The sequence below is a fragment of the Tiliqua scincoides genome, chromosome 2 (genome assembly GCF_035046505.1).
Source record: "Tiliqua scincoides isolate rTilSci1 chromosome 2, rTilSci1.hap2, whole genome shotgun sequence".
Taxonomy (NCBI): domain Eukaryota; kingdom Metazoa; phylum Chordata; class Lepidosauria; order Squamata; family Scincidae; genus Tiliqua; species Tiliqua scincoides.
In genome coordinates, this window is record NC_089822.1 from 18,281,957 (window position 1) to 18,298,703 (window position 16,747).

Sequence of the window (16,747 nt, forward strand, 5' to 3'; positions counted from 1 at the left end):
ATAGAGTATCATGGACTAGAGCCCATCACTAATTCAACCCCTGCTAATTGGGTAAGAGGCACTTTTTCAGTGGGTGCTCCTTTTTTTAGCAGGGGGAGAGTAACTGGCCCACCTCACCCCAGCACTGTCTGTTCTAGTGGCTGTCTGCTGGTATTCCTTGGCATCTTTTTAGATTGTGAGCCCTTTTGGGACAGGGAGCCATTTAGTTATTTGATTTTTCTCTGTAAACCGCTTTGTGAACTTTTAGTTGAAAAGCGGTATATAAATACTGTTAATAATAATAATAATAATAATAATAATAATAATAATAATAATAATAATAATAATAATAATAATCACTACACACATGAAATGTGACCTTGGTTGGTAAGTTACACGTATGTTTATTAAGCTTAATTCATATTCCTGCCTTTCCCTGGTAAGAACAGCCAAAAAGTATGATATAGTATGTCACACACACACACACACACACACAGATGAAAGAAGGCAATGCAATGGTGCCAAGAGATCATGAAATGCAAGAGTTTGCAAGAGGTTGATGATACGTCTACACAGACTCCCAACTTAATCAAGAGAAGAGCTGAGCGACACATTCACAAAACACTGCATTAATAGTATCTTACTAGTTTTGCTATAGTTGCCCACCTAGTCCAGAAAAGCATCCCCAACTGAACAGAACTTCAGTGTAAAACGGAAACTCTATTCAATTTGCTGATAAAATTCATATTCAGCAATTTCACTCTTTGCTGAAGTACAAGTCACCGGCATGCACACCAATGTAGCACGGTTGCTCAAATGCCACACATATAACACACACAGAACAGAAAGCAGCCCCCACCCCCGACTACAGACGAGAAGTTAGCATAGCTACAAAGATCATGCCATAGTAAGTGCTGTTATGAATGGGTTACTCTTTTCTATACAGAATCCAAACACAGGTGTGCACCACTTAACGATGGGGATATGGTCTCTGATCCCCACTGTTATGCGATTAAGGTCATTAAGTGAACATTCAGTCCAATCTAGTGCCTTTGTTTCATAAACTGACACTCCCTGCCAAAAACTTGCTGGTTGCACAGACTACTGACTATCTCTTCTTTGCATCAAGAGCCTCTCTGTTGTGTAAACAGACACTCTGCTGCAGACTATGGGAGACGCAATCGCCTCATTAAGAGCATCTTTGTTGTGCTTTGACCACTGTCATATATGCGATCATATATACAGGCATATACAGGCCTGTACATAAAAGATACAGGCGCACACCTGTACATAAAAGGTAAGGAGCATCACAGAGCCACCTCAGCACCTTGCATTTCATGATTTTTTTGACCCCACATTCTATGTCGCTTCTATAGGTAAATGATTTAGGAACCATTTAATGCATCAGAAGAAAGAGTACAATAAAAAAGGAGAAGTACTTTCCTTCTCCTGGACTTTCAGAAGGTCCCTCACCAAAGGCTACTGAAAAAACTCCACAGTCAGGGAATTAGAGGGCAGGTCCTCTCCTGGACTGAGACCTGGTTGAAGATCAGGAAAAAGAGAGTGGGTGTCAATGGGCAATTTTCAATGGAGAGAGGTGAAAAGCGGTGTGCTCCAAGGATCTGCCCTGGGACTAGTGCTTTGCAACCTCTTCATAAATGTTCTAGAGACAGGGGTGAGCAGTGAGGTAGCTAAGTTTGCAGACGACACCCAACTTTTCCGAGTGGTGAAGACCAGAAGTGATTGTGAGGAGCTCCAGAAGGATCTCTCCAAACTGGCAGAACGGGCAGCAAAATCGCAGATCCATTTCAATGTATGTAAGTAAGTGTAAAGTCATGCGCATTGGGGCAAAAAATCAAAACTTCACATATAGGCTGGTGGGTTCTGAGCTGTCTGTGACAGATCAGGAGAGAGACGTTGGGGTGGTGGTGGACAGGTCAGTGAAAGTGTTGACCCAATGTGCGGCGGCAATAAAGAAGGCCAATTCTATGCTTGGAATCATTAGAAAAGGTATTAAGAACAAAACAGCTAATATTAGAATGCCATTGTACAAATCAATGGTAAGGCCACACCTGGAGTATTGCATCCAGTTCTGGTCGCCGCACCTCAAAAAGGATATAGTGGAAATGGAAAAGGTGCAAAAGAGAGCAACTAAGATGATTATGGGGCTGGGGCACCTTCCTTATGAGGAGGCTACTGCGTTTGGGCCTCTACAGTTTAGAAAAGAGGCGCCTGAGGGGGGGCATGAATGAGACATACAAAATTATGCATGGGAAGGATAACGTAGATAGAGAGATGCTCTTTACACTCTCACATAACACCAAAACCAGGGGACATCCACTAAGATTGAATGTTGGGAGAGTTAGGACAGACAAAAGGAAGTTTTTCTTTACTTGGCGTGTGGTTGGTCTGTGGAACTCCTTGCCACAGGATGTAGTGATGGCATCTGGCCTGGATGCCTTTAAAAGGGGATTGGACAAGTTTCCGGAGTAAAAATCCATTATGGGTTACAAGCCATGATGTGTATGTGCAACCTCCTGATTTTAGAAATGGGCTATGTCAGAATGCCAGATGCAAGGGAGGGCACCAGGATGCAGGTCTCATTATCAGGTGTGCTCCCTGGGGCATTTGGTGGGGCCGCTGTGAGATACAGGAAGCTGGACTAGATGGGCCTATGGCCTGATCCAGTGGGGCTGTTCTTATGTTCTTAAGTACAGAGTACTATAACAAATTACTACATTCTGAGGTGGTTCCCAAACCATTCTTAAATCCCAAGAACAAAAAGTGAAACTAAAGTAGTCCGTATTTCGTAAGCTTCCCAGCAGCAAAGATCCCCTTTTTCATTTTGTCACCAGACTTTTGTCATATTTCCAACCATGACATTCACACTGAGAAATTGACAAGAGAGACTGAAAGTGTTTTAATGACAGAAGAATCACTATTATCTTATCCTTCAGTTCCCCTGTCAACAGCAGTACAGATAAACTAGGAAAGATTTTATTAATATTTAACTTGTGAAGCACAACCATTTCCTTAACACACTTTCGTTAGACCAGAAAGCTTGAATTTGGCCCTTTCATACCTACAAAGCAAGAATTCAAAAACCTCTGGCATTTTGCTTGACACGCTTATTAAAGTTTGGTTCCCAGAGTAACACAGGATACTTGAATGAAAATGCACGTCTCCACATTTTTGCATACAGGTCAAGACAAACCATTTATTATGTAGACTACATCATCCCTTCTAAACAGGTATTTCAATAAACCATGGTAATAACAAACATTTATTGTGACATTCTGCTATAAACTGCTGGTATAATAATGTTGTTAAGGTTACCTTGAACCGTACTGAAATGAGAATGCACCACAAGAACATTCCAAGATACTTCAAGGTTTTACCCTTCAATTCAACACATATGGTACCACACTTCCATTGATGCTCCATGGAGAGATGGTAGCAAAGAACAGAAGCAAATCAAAAGAGAAACTAACTGCGGTTACTTGAAGCCATGGTTTGCAAACCTACTTCAAGTCATTTATATGTATAGTGTATTCACAATTTATAGATGAAGTTTTATAAAACACATTACTACAAATTTTTATTTAGTTGTATGTAGTATTACTGTTATGCATATAGACTTTCTTTTACTTCCTTTTATTTTGTCAATTGTATTTTCCTCCCCACACTAATAAAAGTTGAAAAAACCATACTTCAAGGCATGGTTTCCAAGTAATCCTGAGTTAACTCTAACCACAGTTAGCACCAAGTTGGATGGCACAGCATACTATGTTTATTTTTATTATTATTTTATTTATTTATTACAGATGCAGGTGAGGAAAATGGGTTAGACATGGGGCTGGGACTACAAAGGTTACACATAGGGTACTGGCCATAGATTACAACATGCATTGTTCCAAAAAAAGCAATCCGAAATGACTAAAAAGAAAAATAGTCATCAATACAAAAGCCATCATATTTACAAATATAAAAACTTGGATTTATCTAAACAATTAATATTGTTTAACTAAAATTATCTATCCAGTCATAAAAAGGCTTCCAATATCTTCTTACTCTACCTAAATCTCTCTCTTTCAGCATACTATGTTTAAAGCAAGCATACAAAAGGGGAAATCTGCACATGAGAAGGGAGGAGCAGCTCATGGTTTGAAGATCAGGAAGTGAAAGCTCTGACCTGAACCTTTGAGTTGTTCGTAACATTGTCCCAACACCGGCATCAAAACCCAACTGTGTATAAACTACAAAAACAATGCAAAAAAGCATTCTTGATACTTGCTTCCCCTTTCTCTGCAATTCCCTTCTTCTAAACCAGTGTTTCTCAACCAGTGGTACTTGATGCGGTGTCTGGTGGTACTCACAGGACCCCTGGACACCTGCCACCTGGTGGCGAGACCAGGAATGTGACGCAATGCAACAAACAAGGGTAGGAGGCTCGGCTCAATGGGCAGAGCTCCATATCATGCTTTTCCAGGCTTGAAAAAGCCCTCCCATCCACCCTGAACCTCTTACAGGTGTTTGTCATGTTGCATCTGGCTTCCCTACCCAGACGTAACTGGTGATGATGTCATTGCCACGTACATCTAGTTGTACTTTGAATATGTGGACCATGTGATATGGTACGGTGGAGGCTCTAGGGCTGCCAGAGCCCAAGCAATTTCTTTCCATTAGGTACCAGAAACATTTCACAGCCAGAGGTAAGCATTTATTTTAATGCATGATTAAACATTTCTGCTTAGCAAAAAAAATATAGCAATCCTTCCCTCTCTCAAAAGTTGTTATCCAGCCTTCATGAGCAGGACAAATGCACAGGCATCAATAAAAACTGGGATCCATTCAAGAGACCAACACACCAGTCACTCCTGATACTTGTTTAGAATTTGCAATATTCTGTTTGTTTAAATAGAAGAAATGGAATTTGGCTGGTGAAGTGGCTCCTTCAGTGTTTCTTGATCTGGCACATAATAAATGCAGCACATGTTTGAAAGAAGGAACAAACTGCCTTGTGCTTCAACAGACCTTATGACAATGCACTACTCAGTAAGAGTAAAGCTTGAGGATGACAGGAGAACATAACCAGGCACAGTCCTTGGCAATAATCTGTACATAATACTTTTAAAGTAGTTTTGACCTTGTTATTTCAAGGCGGGGGAGAATAGGATACCTTCCTCTTGCCCCCAACCCCAACCAGCTTGGCTTGAGATTCATTATCAAGATTGTGCAAAGAGGACCCCAATTAGATTTCACAGAATTGGTGTTCTATGAATGGATGCATACCTACCCTGCATTATTACTGACAGCTGTTATCCCTTTCACACCAGTCTTCAACAGAGCTCCTATAAGATTCTCAGGAATTCCACAGAGACCAAAACCTAGGCAAACAGACACAAGTCAGTTGTAAGTGACTACACTGCAAAATGCAGACCCCCAAAAATCCACTCCTGTACCATGAAGAGCTTTGGAGATTTCTGCTCCAGCAATGTGACACACACCCCTCCCTTCCAGTTCTTTGACAAATGCAAAGGCCATGGGGGACTTCTGAATCAGTGGTAACTTCAAATTATGACTATTACTCAAATTATGATTAAGGCAATCCAAAATGTATTCACTCCAATTAAAATATCAACATGATTTTCTTCAGTTTTCAGAAGAAAGTCTAGATTCTCCAGCCTATTTTACAAGAACAAATTCCCTTACAATCTCCTTTCTTTTCCCCCATTGCACAAATCAAACCCAGTCTCTTTACCTGGTCACAGCTTAATGAACTCTGCACTCCTTTCCCCTGTCTAGAAATATGGATCTCCAACATCTCCTCTTAAGCAATGAAACCATTTACATAATGCTTCATCTTCTTATCTTACTATCTGTACATAATACAGCCCACTTCAGCCCTTGATCTTCCAGAGCAATTCTCTCAGTGGTGCAGATATAATTTTGAAGGCAATGAGAGCAAACTAAAATCTTAACAGCTTTCAGATCTCAGCTATTGAATTATGCTCCAATACACCAAAAAATCTCACCACATTGCCCTCGAAACATTACATCAAATACTGTAAAAAAAGTCCTGTGTTTAGTTTTGGTCTAAATTGCATCAATAATGTTCTCTTGTAAACCTTCAAGGATAAGAATAGTGCCAGCATCACCAGCCCATACACACGCAGACTCACTGAGAACAATGGGCCTGTGTATTCATAGGTGTTTTTGCAAACCCCATGTGCTTCAAGCATCAACCATCTCAGGTCCTTGAACGTGGCAGGAGGTCAGAAAAATATACAACATACATATCCATGTCAGTGGAAGGACAGATGTGGTGGAAGCAGGGATCATAGTACCAGACTTCACCTACAGCCTACCTGTGTTTAGCTGAATGTCTGCAGGGTACATCGGCTCATGCCACTATACCTGTACAGGGCTTTCAGCACACAATCAGGAACTCTGGAAAATCAGGGTTTCTAATTGCAAGGGGCTGTTCTGAATGATACCAATGCATCAGGGAGAGGGTCCACCTGCCACTCCTCCATTTGGGAGGGGTGGGATACATCATGTCAGTATGACTCTGTGTACCGTAAACTAAAACTGCTGAATTTTATCAGGCAACTGACCACAAAGTTTTGGCCTCTGTTCATAGGACCATATCTGGACAGGTCATAGGAATGGCCGGGAACTGTGCATTGGATAAGCGGAAAGGAAAAGCATGCCCTCACTTCACTCCTCATGTAGGACCTTCAATATCATCTGAACCAACCTGGGGGATACTCCTACAAGTGTAAGTCCCATGTAGAGTACAGCGTGGAGTTGCATAAGTTCATTTACCCTTGAACCATCATAAAAACAGGGCCAGAGTAACTTATTGTGAGGACCAGGACGAAGTTGATGCTCAAAACATCTTACTCTAGTCAGAAGAATGAATTCAGTAGAGGCAAATGAAAATTCCCCTTCCTCTTCTTTCAGTTACCATCTCACACTTCAGAACTTAAGGAATGTCACTTATTTGCAAGGGAAAAAATGCTTTCAGCTTTCTAGCCTTCACCAAAAAAAGTGATGGAAGTGAAACCCACAACACCCTGGTGCTGTTAGCTATTTTCTCCCAGGTCTGGCATCAGATGCAATCCGGCAAAGAGAGAATAACCTGAAATGACAGACAGCACACAATGCAGAGGGGGGGAAAGGGAAGGTGTTACTCCCCCCCCCACACACACACTTTTTATTTAAAGAGCAGAACCATCACCACCCAAGATAAACAAGGCAGACATATTTATAACACACACACACACCTGCCATGTTACATCTAGTTTGGACCTAGTTCTGTTGTACAAGAACAACAGAATTCCAGAACTTACCACCAACAAGGAGAGTTGCCCCATTGGGTATGTCTTTCACCGCTTCCACTGGGTCAGTATAAAATTTGGTGTTGTGACGATTGCTGGTCGAAAAATAGCAGCCACAAATCTTTTAAAAAAAGGAGGGGGTAAAAATGTTTGAGTACAATATTATGTACTTTACCACAACAAAGAATGATTTTTTTTAAGAAACACACACACCTATAAAGCCACTTTTGATGATGTTCACAAGGTACATGATAATTATGTAGCATATGAGATTGACATGACACAGAGTTGCTTTTTGGTTTTCTTTTTAAGTTCTCTTTACTAAAACACAAGTTAAATAAACATGCTCACACAAACTGAATGAGGGGATCAGAAAAAATCCCATTTGAAAATGTCATTTTAAAAAATCACTGTAAAACAGCTTTGCAGGCGTAATGTAGACAAGCCAAGGAAATAAGATTTTAGACAGAAAAAAACCCAGGTGGACAGGACTTCACAGTGAAAATATGGAAAAGTGGAAAGCATGGAAATAAGTAATGATGAGAATGAAATGAAAATTCAGAACAGAAATGCTGAAGGAAGTTTGCCCAGCCCTTCAGTTTTATTGGCGCTTGACAAACTTGCAAATGGTGCACTGTGACAGAGGTTCATCGTTCACAATGCTCTTAAGAAACATGAACTCAGAAGTTCTCAAAAGACACACGGCTAAAATGTTCACCTAGAGAACAGAATTAAGCTAGAACTGGCTTGCTACTGAACGAGGCTGTTGGAACAAGGACATCGTTGTGAGAAGCAAACTGCATCTTCCCCAAATTTATGGCAACTCCTCCATTCCCTTCCTAGACTGAGACTACCCACAAAGTTTGAAATTTGTGGAAAATTGTGAAATTTTCCAGGGTTCAGAAAGAATTTCACACATGATCCACCAAGTTCAGATCCTGCTGCAACAGAGAGATGTTACCAGAGATGTCAGGATTGAACCTGCAACCCTCTGCATGCAAAGTATTGTACTTTGAGCCACATCCCTTCCCCACATCCCCCTATAAGTTATTATGGAATTATAATAATGCAATGATCAGGATTGCAATCCTTAACCTGTTGGTTCATGAGTTAAAGCTTTAACTGAAAGATAAGGGCACACTTGTTTTAATACAGTATCTTTTTAATACCGCAATCCGGATCAATACCCCAAAAGCAAAGGAAGTATTAAACTTTTATTTATTCAAATTCAAGCCGACACACTTCCTTCGGACTCTCAAAAAGACACCTATGTCGTAGATTTGGTAATATGGAGTCTTTTTAAATTTAATTTGCTGCTAATCCATTGACTGGTTAGGCTAAGTAATTAATTGGCCACACTGATTAAAGTTCTAAGGATGTCTACTGAACAAGACATTTCCCAGGAATTATCTGTGAGGGTTTCATAGTCCAACTAGCTATTGTTTCATTCAGTAAGATATAAAAAAGAAAACACTGATGAACTGTAATGATGTGTTTTTGGTCATTATGGCAACTGCTTAAGAGAAGCAGAGGAGAAGAGGAGAAGATTGAACTGCTCTTATTATTTGGTGCTTAAGAATGAGGATACAGAGAAGCTAGAAATAGAAACTATTTCAAATGCCAGTAACCTTAAGCAATAAAAGTTTTGCAAGTTTCCTTACGGATTTGAAAGCCACAATTGTGACCAGACATTCAGACAGAAGTGATGTTTCCAAGTGAGAAGAGGCAGTGGGGGGAAAAGCCCATCTTAAGCAACACCAAAAAATTTCTTTTTGGCAGACATCTGACAAGAGTAAGGGTGAGCATATTTCAGCAAGTTGGACAATGCCCGCTGCAGCTCACAAGCCAGTTAGAGTAACTACATAGTTAGCAAAAGAAGCCAGCAACCCAAATCTCAACAGAATCACAAGCAGTAGTAGTTCCACTCTTCTGCACTACTCAGACCCCACTTGAAATACGGCATCCAGTTTGGGGCAGTACATTTTAAGAAGGACAATGAAACTCTGGAATGGGTTCTGCAAACCAAGTCCTACAAGGAGCGGTAAAAGAGCTTGATATGTTTTGCATGAAGAAGAATCTACTAAGGGAGATACCATACCCATCTTCAAACATCTGAAGGACTGTCAAACAGAAGAAGGGGAGGACTGACTCTCTGCAGCTCCCGAGGGGAACCAATGGGTTGACACTAAAAGGGACTTAAGATATATATGAAGAATTTCCTAACTGCAAGAGCTGCCTGGCATTGGAAAAGTCTGCCTCATGCAGAGGTGGGCTCTTACTCTCTTGTGTTGGAGGTTTTCAAGCAGAGGCTGGATAGCCACTTGTCATGGATTCTGCAGTAGCTGCCTGCACTGTGCAAAGGGTAGGAGAACATGACCTCCAAAGACCCTTTCAACTCTGATTCTATCCCAGCTGTGGTCACTCCACAAAGCCAACAGTCAGGAACAGACAGTGGCAGTCTCCATCTTTCTGTCCCTTGATGACAACTGTGGTCATAAGATTTTTTTTTAATTATAAGAATGTATTTTTGACTATTCAGGTGCTATTGATATGTGCAACCGTGATTCTGCTAACCACCTTAACATGCCACTGAAAAGGCAGGATATAAAGTTTAAGACAGAGAACAGGAAGCAACTGGCTTCAGGGGTCAGTATTGTTAAATCCTAGTCATCTTGCTTAACTGGTTTCTGGGGGCAACAAAAACTATGAATGACCAACAAAACTGCATTACAACCCCCTCCTTTATCTGTTCTTCAAGGCAAATACTGGAAAAGGTCAAGGGCCCTCGCAAGGTGCTAAGATTTGTTTATGCAAGCACAGTAGCTTTGTTCCTGTTTATGAATCTGCATCTTCAACTTGCAAGGGCTGGGGAGAAAAGGGGCGATAGTATGGATGGAGATGTTGCAGTCCTAACCACAGTTGTATCGTATTCAGCATGACCAAGTACCCGCATCCACTGGGGCAGCTGCAAAATATAAGCCTTGACTCTAAAATACAAGTACAAATGTATCAAGAATCACAACCCAAACAGACCACAGGATGCTAATTAGCTTATATCAGTACAAGCTATCTTGAGTCAACCTGGATCAGGTTACAAGTCCCAAGCATTTCAATGCGATTTAGCACGCTCAAATGATTTGTAGTTCTCACTGCAACACACGTGTAATTCTTACAATAGTGCATTAAACAGAAGGTGTTAATAAGAGCAACAGGCTTTTAGCAACCGGCAGACTTTTGAACATGACGATAATGCTAAAATATGGCCACTGCTTTAACAGGGTTCCTCTTCTGAACACCTATGAAGTAAACTGTGGAAGTGCCTTTCAGAGGCTTCCAGGAGGCCTTCCAAGGCATTCCAAGGTACAGCAGGGCATGGTAGAACAGCTCTCAGATGCACCTCCAAGTGTCCACCTGTCTCGGAATAAACTGTCAGGGGTGTGGGCTGGCACCCCCTCAAGGCATAGTACCTGGGGCAATACACCCCCCTGCCCCCTTTAGCTACACCACTACCTACGGTTATCAACAGTTTCACTTGCATCAGTTCTGTCCTTCAAAATCAGCTTGATAAGCAGCCATCAGTAGGAGATATGCTCATCTCCATGTTGTAAAAGTCTCCCCCAGCTGAAACTTGCATCCAAACTGCTATTAAAGAAACAGGAGCCAATTTATGGACAGTTGACAACCCCCACAAGGCACTGAAATGCAGTTTATTGTAGGCTCAAACTTTTTGAGATAATAAAGAAGGCTGTTTGCATCATCAGCACCTTTAATGACGCATCCTATTGATTTAAACACAATACAGGTTCACAATAACATTGGGACCCTCCCTCCTGTCCTCGGTTAGCAGTTGTGCCTACACAGCTTGCGTTGATGGTTCAGAACTTTTCTGCTTAAACATTAAAAAAAATCAGCAGTCCAAACAGACAGCAAAATCAGGTACAATTTTTCACTGTTTGTTTCCCTGAGTAGCCAAGATAAAAGTTTAATTACTGTTATTAAGAATAATGCACATACTGCTTTTCAACAAAAAGTTCAAAGTGGTATGCACAGCAAAATAAATAAAACAGTTTCCTGTCCCAAAAGGGCACACAAAATCTAAACAAAGATGCAACAGAGACACCAGCAAACAGCCACTAGAAAAGTCATTATGCCAGTGTCCATAGGGACAGTTCTCTCTCTGCCCAGTTAGCCCATTTATGAAGATTTTGTGAGTTTTGCACTTTGTACTGGGTTGTAATGACCATCGGAAACATTGTAGATTTTAAAAAGTGGGATAAAGATGTTTTAACAAATAAGATTCTGCAAGCATACATACTCAGAAGTAAGTCCCACCAAGTTCAACCATTTATTCACTTGGCATTTTCAGCATCGAGATCCACATTTTTAAATGACACTCTTACCAGGACCCACTGGGCAGCCCAATCTTGAGCTGCTCCAGGGTGCCCTGGCTCAGTGGCGGGAGGCACCTCGGGAGAAGGGGACTTTTGTCCCTTTTCCCTGGGTAAGGTAAGCAGCCCCACAATGGGGCTACTCACTTTACCGCCGACCAAAAGGTCAGCGGTAAAGTAAAGTCGCTCGTGTAGGGCGCCAAGCCCTGTACGAGTGCCTTGGATACTGCGGAGCAGAGCTCTGCAGACCTGTCTCTCACCCTCCCCCCAGCACGCTTCTAGCCCGCCACCCTCCCCATGTCACGCCTCCGTGTCACGCCTCGCCTCCGCCCCCCGCCAGCCACCCCCCTCCCTGGAACGCCTCCTCCCCTCCCCCTGCTTACCGTGCCATGGCTCGAGCTACGGAGGCTGGGCGACCACCCCACGCTAGCCCAGTACCAGCCTGCGCTGGGCTAGCACAGGCAGGAGCCCAGCGGAGAGGCACGACAAAGCCATGCCGCCGAGCACACGATTGGGCTCTAAGTTTATAAGACATTTAAAAAAGATCTAGAAAGAAATATTTTTATTGATTTGCTTACAAGTAATATTGCATTTGTTTATTTATTAAAAAACTTGATCCATTTCTCATCATGAAGCAGCCCTAATGAACTTCCACGAATGCTTTCCTTCCTTTCCAACATTTCTCCCCAGAAAAATTTTAAAAAAACCTTCTGATTTTTTTTTAAATTTTTTATCAACTAAGGCATATTTATCTCCCTGTATTTACACATGCTTGCAAACTGCAGGAGCTCAGTTCCTTGCAAATCCCAGTAACTGAACCCTGTGCAGGGCTACCTACTAGCAGCTATCTTGCAAACTCCAGGAGCTGAGTTGTTTGCATGGTAATTAGCAGCTATCTGATATTTGAATAGTCTCAGTGTTTGAGGCAGTTAGTTATTTGATCTTGCCATTACCTGCCCAGTCCTTCACAACCAATCCAAAACAAAGTCATGACCCACCAGTGGGTCCCAACCCACAGGTTGGGAACCACTGCACTAGTAGAGTATGTTCGGGAAATGTAACTTTAATTTAACCTAACCAACAAACTCTGTATCCTCCATGTAATTAAAGGACAATCTCTCTTTTTACCCAGTTTTCACATACATTTCAAATATCTCCTGGGTTGAACAGATCAATTAAAGTAGGCTGTATTTGTAACCAGGTCATTAAGTAAATAAATGAACAGAAAAAAATGAGAGGCTGCTTGCTTTCCTTATTCATCAGCACACTAAGAACAGGAATAATAACAAATATCTCGCACTTTGTTGCTTAACAACAGAATGAACATGACTGCACCTCCTTTCAACTCTGCTTGGAAAGTCTCAGTGATGCACATGCCTTAGCATTTATAAATCAGGCAACAGTCTACTCAGAAGTAAGCCCCACTATGTTCAATGGGACTTAATCCCAGGTAGACATATACAGCAGTGTTTCTCAACCAGTGGTATTTGTACCACTGGTGGAACTTGAGGTGGTGGCCAGTGGTATGCCCAGGACCCCCAAACCCCCACCACTTGGCAGCAAGACCAGCCATGCAATATAACAAGGGGCACAATCCTAACCAACTTTCCCCGCACTGGCATAGCTGTGATAGTGGGGCATGTGCTGCATCCTGCAGTTGGGGGGCAGTCACAGAGGCCTCCTCAAGGTAAGGCAATGTTTGTTCCCTTACCTAGGAGCTGCCTTATGTCAGTGCTGGAAAGTTGGGTTAGGATTGCAGCCAAGTCGTGGTAGGAAGCTGGGCTTAGTGGACAGAACTCCAGTGTGTGCTTTTTACATGCTCAAAAAAACATGTCCATCCACACTCTTACCAGAGTTTGCTGTGTCACTTCTGGCCTCCCAAACCAGAAGAAACTGGCAATGATATAATTGGCAGTTACTTCCAGGGGGTACTTCCAATAGATGGACCACACAAAGTGGGGGGAAAACATTGAGAAGTACTGGTACACAGGATTGCAGCCTTAAAGTACTATTATAACTGCCATGAACAATGCATAAGGGAGAAGACCCAACAGGCAAACAAGGTCTGGCACTACTTTTTAGTACTAAACTGAGCCAGTACATGTGATGTTTTCCAGGGACTCTCCACGTAATTCTGAAGACAATTGCTCTTCACAGGTAGGTGGATGTATATCATTAAACATCCAATCTTCCATATATATCTCTAGGACTAGCAGCCTGTCTTTCAGGTTACTGCCAAGGTCTTTCAAAGTAGGTTTCAGTTCAAACACTATGGAATTAGGAGGAACCAGGATTTGGTGGGCGTTGCAATTCTAACACACACTGAGTTGCAAAATATGTTCCAGTGAAAGATGAGGGTGCTGAAATCCAGTTTCACTTGTTTGCCAGTCAAATAGAATAAAAATCCATGCTTTTGCATATGCTATAAACATTTTGCAGGCATATTTTGTCCCCAAAATTCTACATAGGCAGAAACGTTTGGGAAAGGAACCTCTGTACTTAAGGTCACAATTGCACGCACTTTGGAAGAAGCCCCATTTAAGGTCAGTGGGGCTTACTCCCAATAAATACAGGTAGGATTGAGTTATAAGAGAGCTAGTATGGTAAAGTAGTTAGAGCACCTGACTTGGACCATAGAGACTCAGGTTCAAAAGTCTCATCAGCCATGAAATTTCCTGGGTGACCTTGAGCCAGTCATCTCTCAGCTTAACTTACTTCACAAGTTGTGATTAACACAATGGTTCCCAACCTTAAGGAGTTTGTGGACCACTGAGGCAAAAATTGGAATAGTCATGGACCACATGCAATGACAGCTGTGAGCGGTCTCAGCCATCTCTGGTGGTCTGTGGGGAAGCATCTCCCAAGTGAGCACTCCCCCACAGACCACCACAAAGGGTGGAGAACAGACCACCCTCAGCTGCAGCCTTCGGTATCTCCACCCTCTCTGGTGGTCCGTGGGGAGGCATCTTCGAAGTGAGCATCCCCCCACAGACTACCAGAGAGGATGGAGAATGGAACACCCTGCAACCAGCACTAGCACTTGCTCAACAAGATGCTGGATGTGCTCAAAGGTGATTTTTTTCCTGAAGTCTTGCAGGCCATTTCTCAGGGTCTTGCAGACCAGGTTGAAAACCAGTGGACTATAAAATGAAAGCAAGGAGGAGATCTTCATATATTGCCCTGAACTCCTTGGAGGAAGAGAGTGTGGGTTAAAGAAGTCAAAAGGGCAGAGACCCTATGACTTCAAAGAGAAGCAACTTAGCACCCACTTAGAGGTGCAAGAAACCCTCTAACTGGGCCTACCTTGCCCCCACATGCCATAAGGATGAGAATACAGAAAGAAACAAAAACCCAGCTTCAGACCTAAGAAACCCAACTTCCCTGCCCTTCTTCCCCAAGGTCAGCTCAACCCACAAGTGTCTTTGTTTGCAAGCTTTGAAGGACTCCGCAGGTGACCAGCTGGCCTAGCTATGTACTAGGTACGTGCACAAGGACAGATGAACATCCTTCCCTCTGTAGCAGACCAAGGGATCTTTTTGGGCTCTGAACACAGCAGGCCAAGTAAAGGAAGCACAAAAGCCCCAAAAGTGGATCTGTTCTACTCCAGCCACAAAGAGGGCAGTGCCGAACCAGCTGCCATGAAGCAGCAGACAGCAGAGGGCACAGAAATGTCAGTGGGACACATTTCTATTTAAGGCTGAGGTTGCCAAGTGGCCAAGGGGGTGGGGGCTCAAACAGGCCAGCTAATCCTTTCACCATTAAGGCCGCAAACCTATCCAGACTTGCCTGGGAGTAAGTCACATTGACTATAATGGAACTTACTTCTGAGTAGACATGCATAGGCTTGGGCTGTAAGAGTTTGGAGCTGGAGAAAGCAACAACTGAAGGAAGATTCAGATGGCAAGGGGAGCAAAACACATCCGTTTACTGCTGCAGATCCCTCTGCTGCTAAAGTTAGCAACCTTTGTCTATTGCTGCAGATCCCTCTGCTGCTAAAGTTGGCAACCCCTTGCTTATGGGCAAGCAGATTCATGTGCTGCTAAAGCTGGCAACCTCTGTTTATTGCTGCAGGCCCCTCTGCTGCTAAAGTTGGCAACCCCTTGCTTCTGGCTGCAGACCCCTCTGCTGCTAAAGTTGGCAACCCCCATTTAAGGCCTCAGTCCTGCGCACACTCAGCCTGGAGTGGAGCACCACTGAAATGCGAGGGGCTTGCTCGCGAGTAGACATGCACCGGCTGCGCCCCAGACATCCCCAAGGCCGAAGGCTGCAGGGCTTCCCCATCCCCGCGCCTGCCTTACCTTGCTCTGAGCCCTTAGGATGTCGCGGGGGGCCCAGGGGGCTCCAGCAGCGGGCCGGAGGCGGCCAAGCCGGGCGAGGAGGAGGAGGCTCTGCACAGCCATCTTCCAGCAGCGTGCAAGAGACGAGGGAGGAAGGAGCTGGCTGGCTGGCGGCTGCAGACGCCCAACCCTCCTGGCGCGCGATGCTGCTGGGCTGGCTGGCTGGCTGGCGGAGGCGGCGCAGTGCCGGGGATTGGGGAGGGCGGCCTGCCCGGCCCTGCTGATGTCTGCTGGCACCCTTGCAGGGCCGAGAGCTCTCCCTTGCCTGAGGAAGCGCCTGCCAGCTGGGCCCCTCCTAGGGGGGAGGGCGCTGCCTTCACCCCACACATGCACTCCCTGGTGCAGAGGGGCTGGGTGCTGCTGCTCTCCAAACCAGGGTCCCCCCAATCCTGGCTGGTGCACCTTCAAGCCATGCACTTTCCCCCAGGACAGGTGCTGTCCAAGGCACAGGGGGGGACAGAGGGGCCTCTACCTTTCACCAGTGCACAGAGGAGGGGATGTGGGCAGCTGCAGCTCAGCATGGAAAGGTTTCACCTATTTTTGCCCAGCCCACAGGCGTGCACATTTGGTCCCTGTTGCATATATGCAACGTTGTGCAGAAATGGCTTACAGCCCAATCCTATGCATGTCTACTCAGAAGTAAGTCCCATTAGAGTCAATGGGGCTTACTCCTAGGAAAGTGTGGATAGGATTGGGCTGC

The 16,747-nt window shown here is 43.8% G+C and overlaps 1 protein-coding gene across 1 annotated transcript in view; it reads right to left on the minus strand.

The window, feature by feature from the left end:
• Positions 1-16,220, minus strand: part of OXCT1 (3-oxoacid CoA-transferase 1) — a 79,257-nt gene extending 63,037 nt beyond the window's left edge. Inside the window, exons 1-3 of the mRNA XM_066613653.1 lie at positions 16,009-16,220; positions 7,335-7,443; positions 5,276-5,366 (exon numbers count right to left, since the gene is read on the minus strand). Coding sequence (XP_066469750.1) covers positions 5,276-5,366; positions 7,335-7,443; positions 16,009-16,110 — 302 coding nt within the window. The 5' untranslated portion in view covers positions 16,111-16,220. The remainder of the gene's footprint in view (positions 1-5,275; positions 5,367-7,334; positions 7,444-16,008) is intronic.
• Positions 16,221-16,747: the final 527 nt, after the last annotated feature.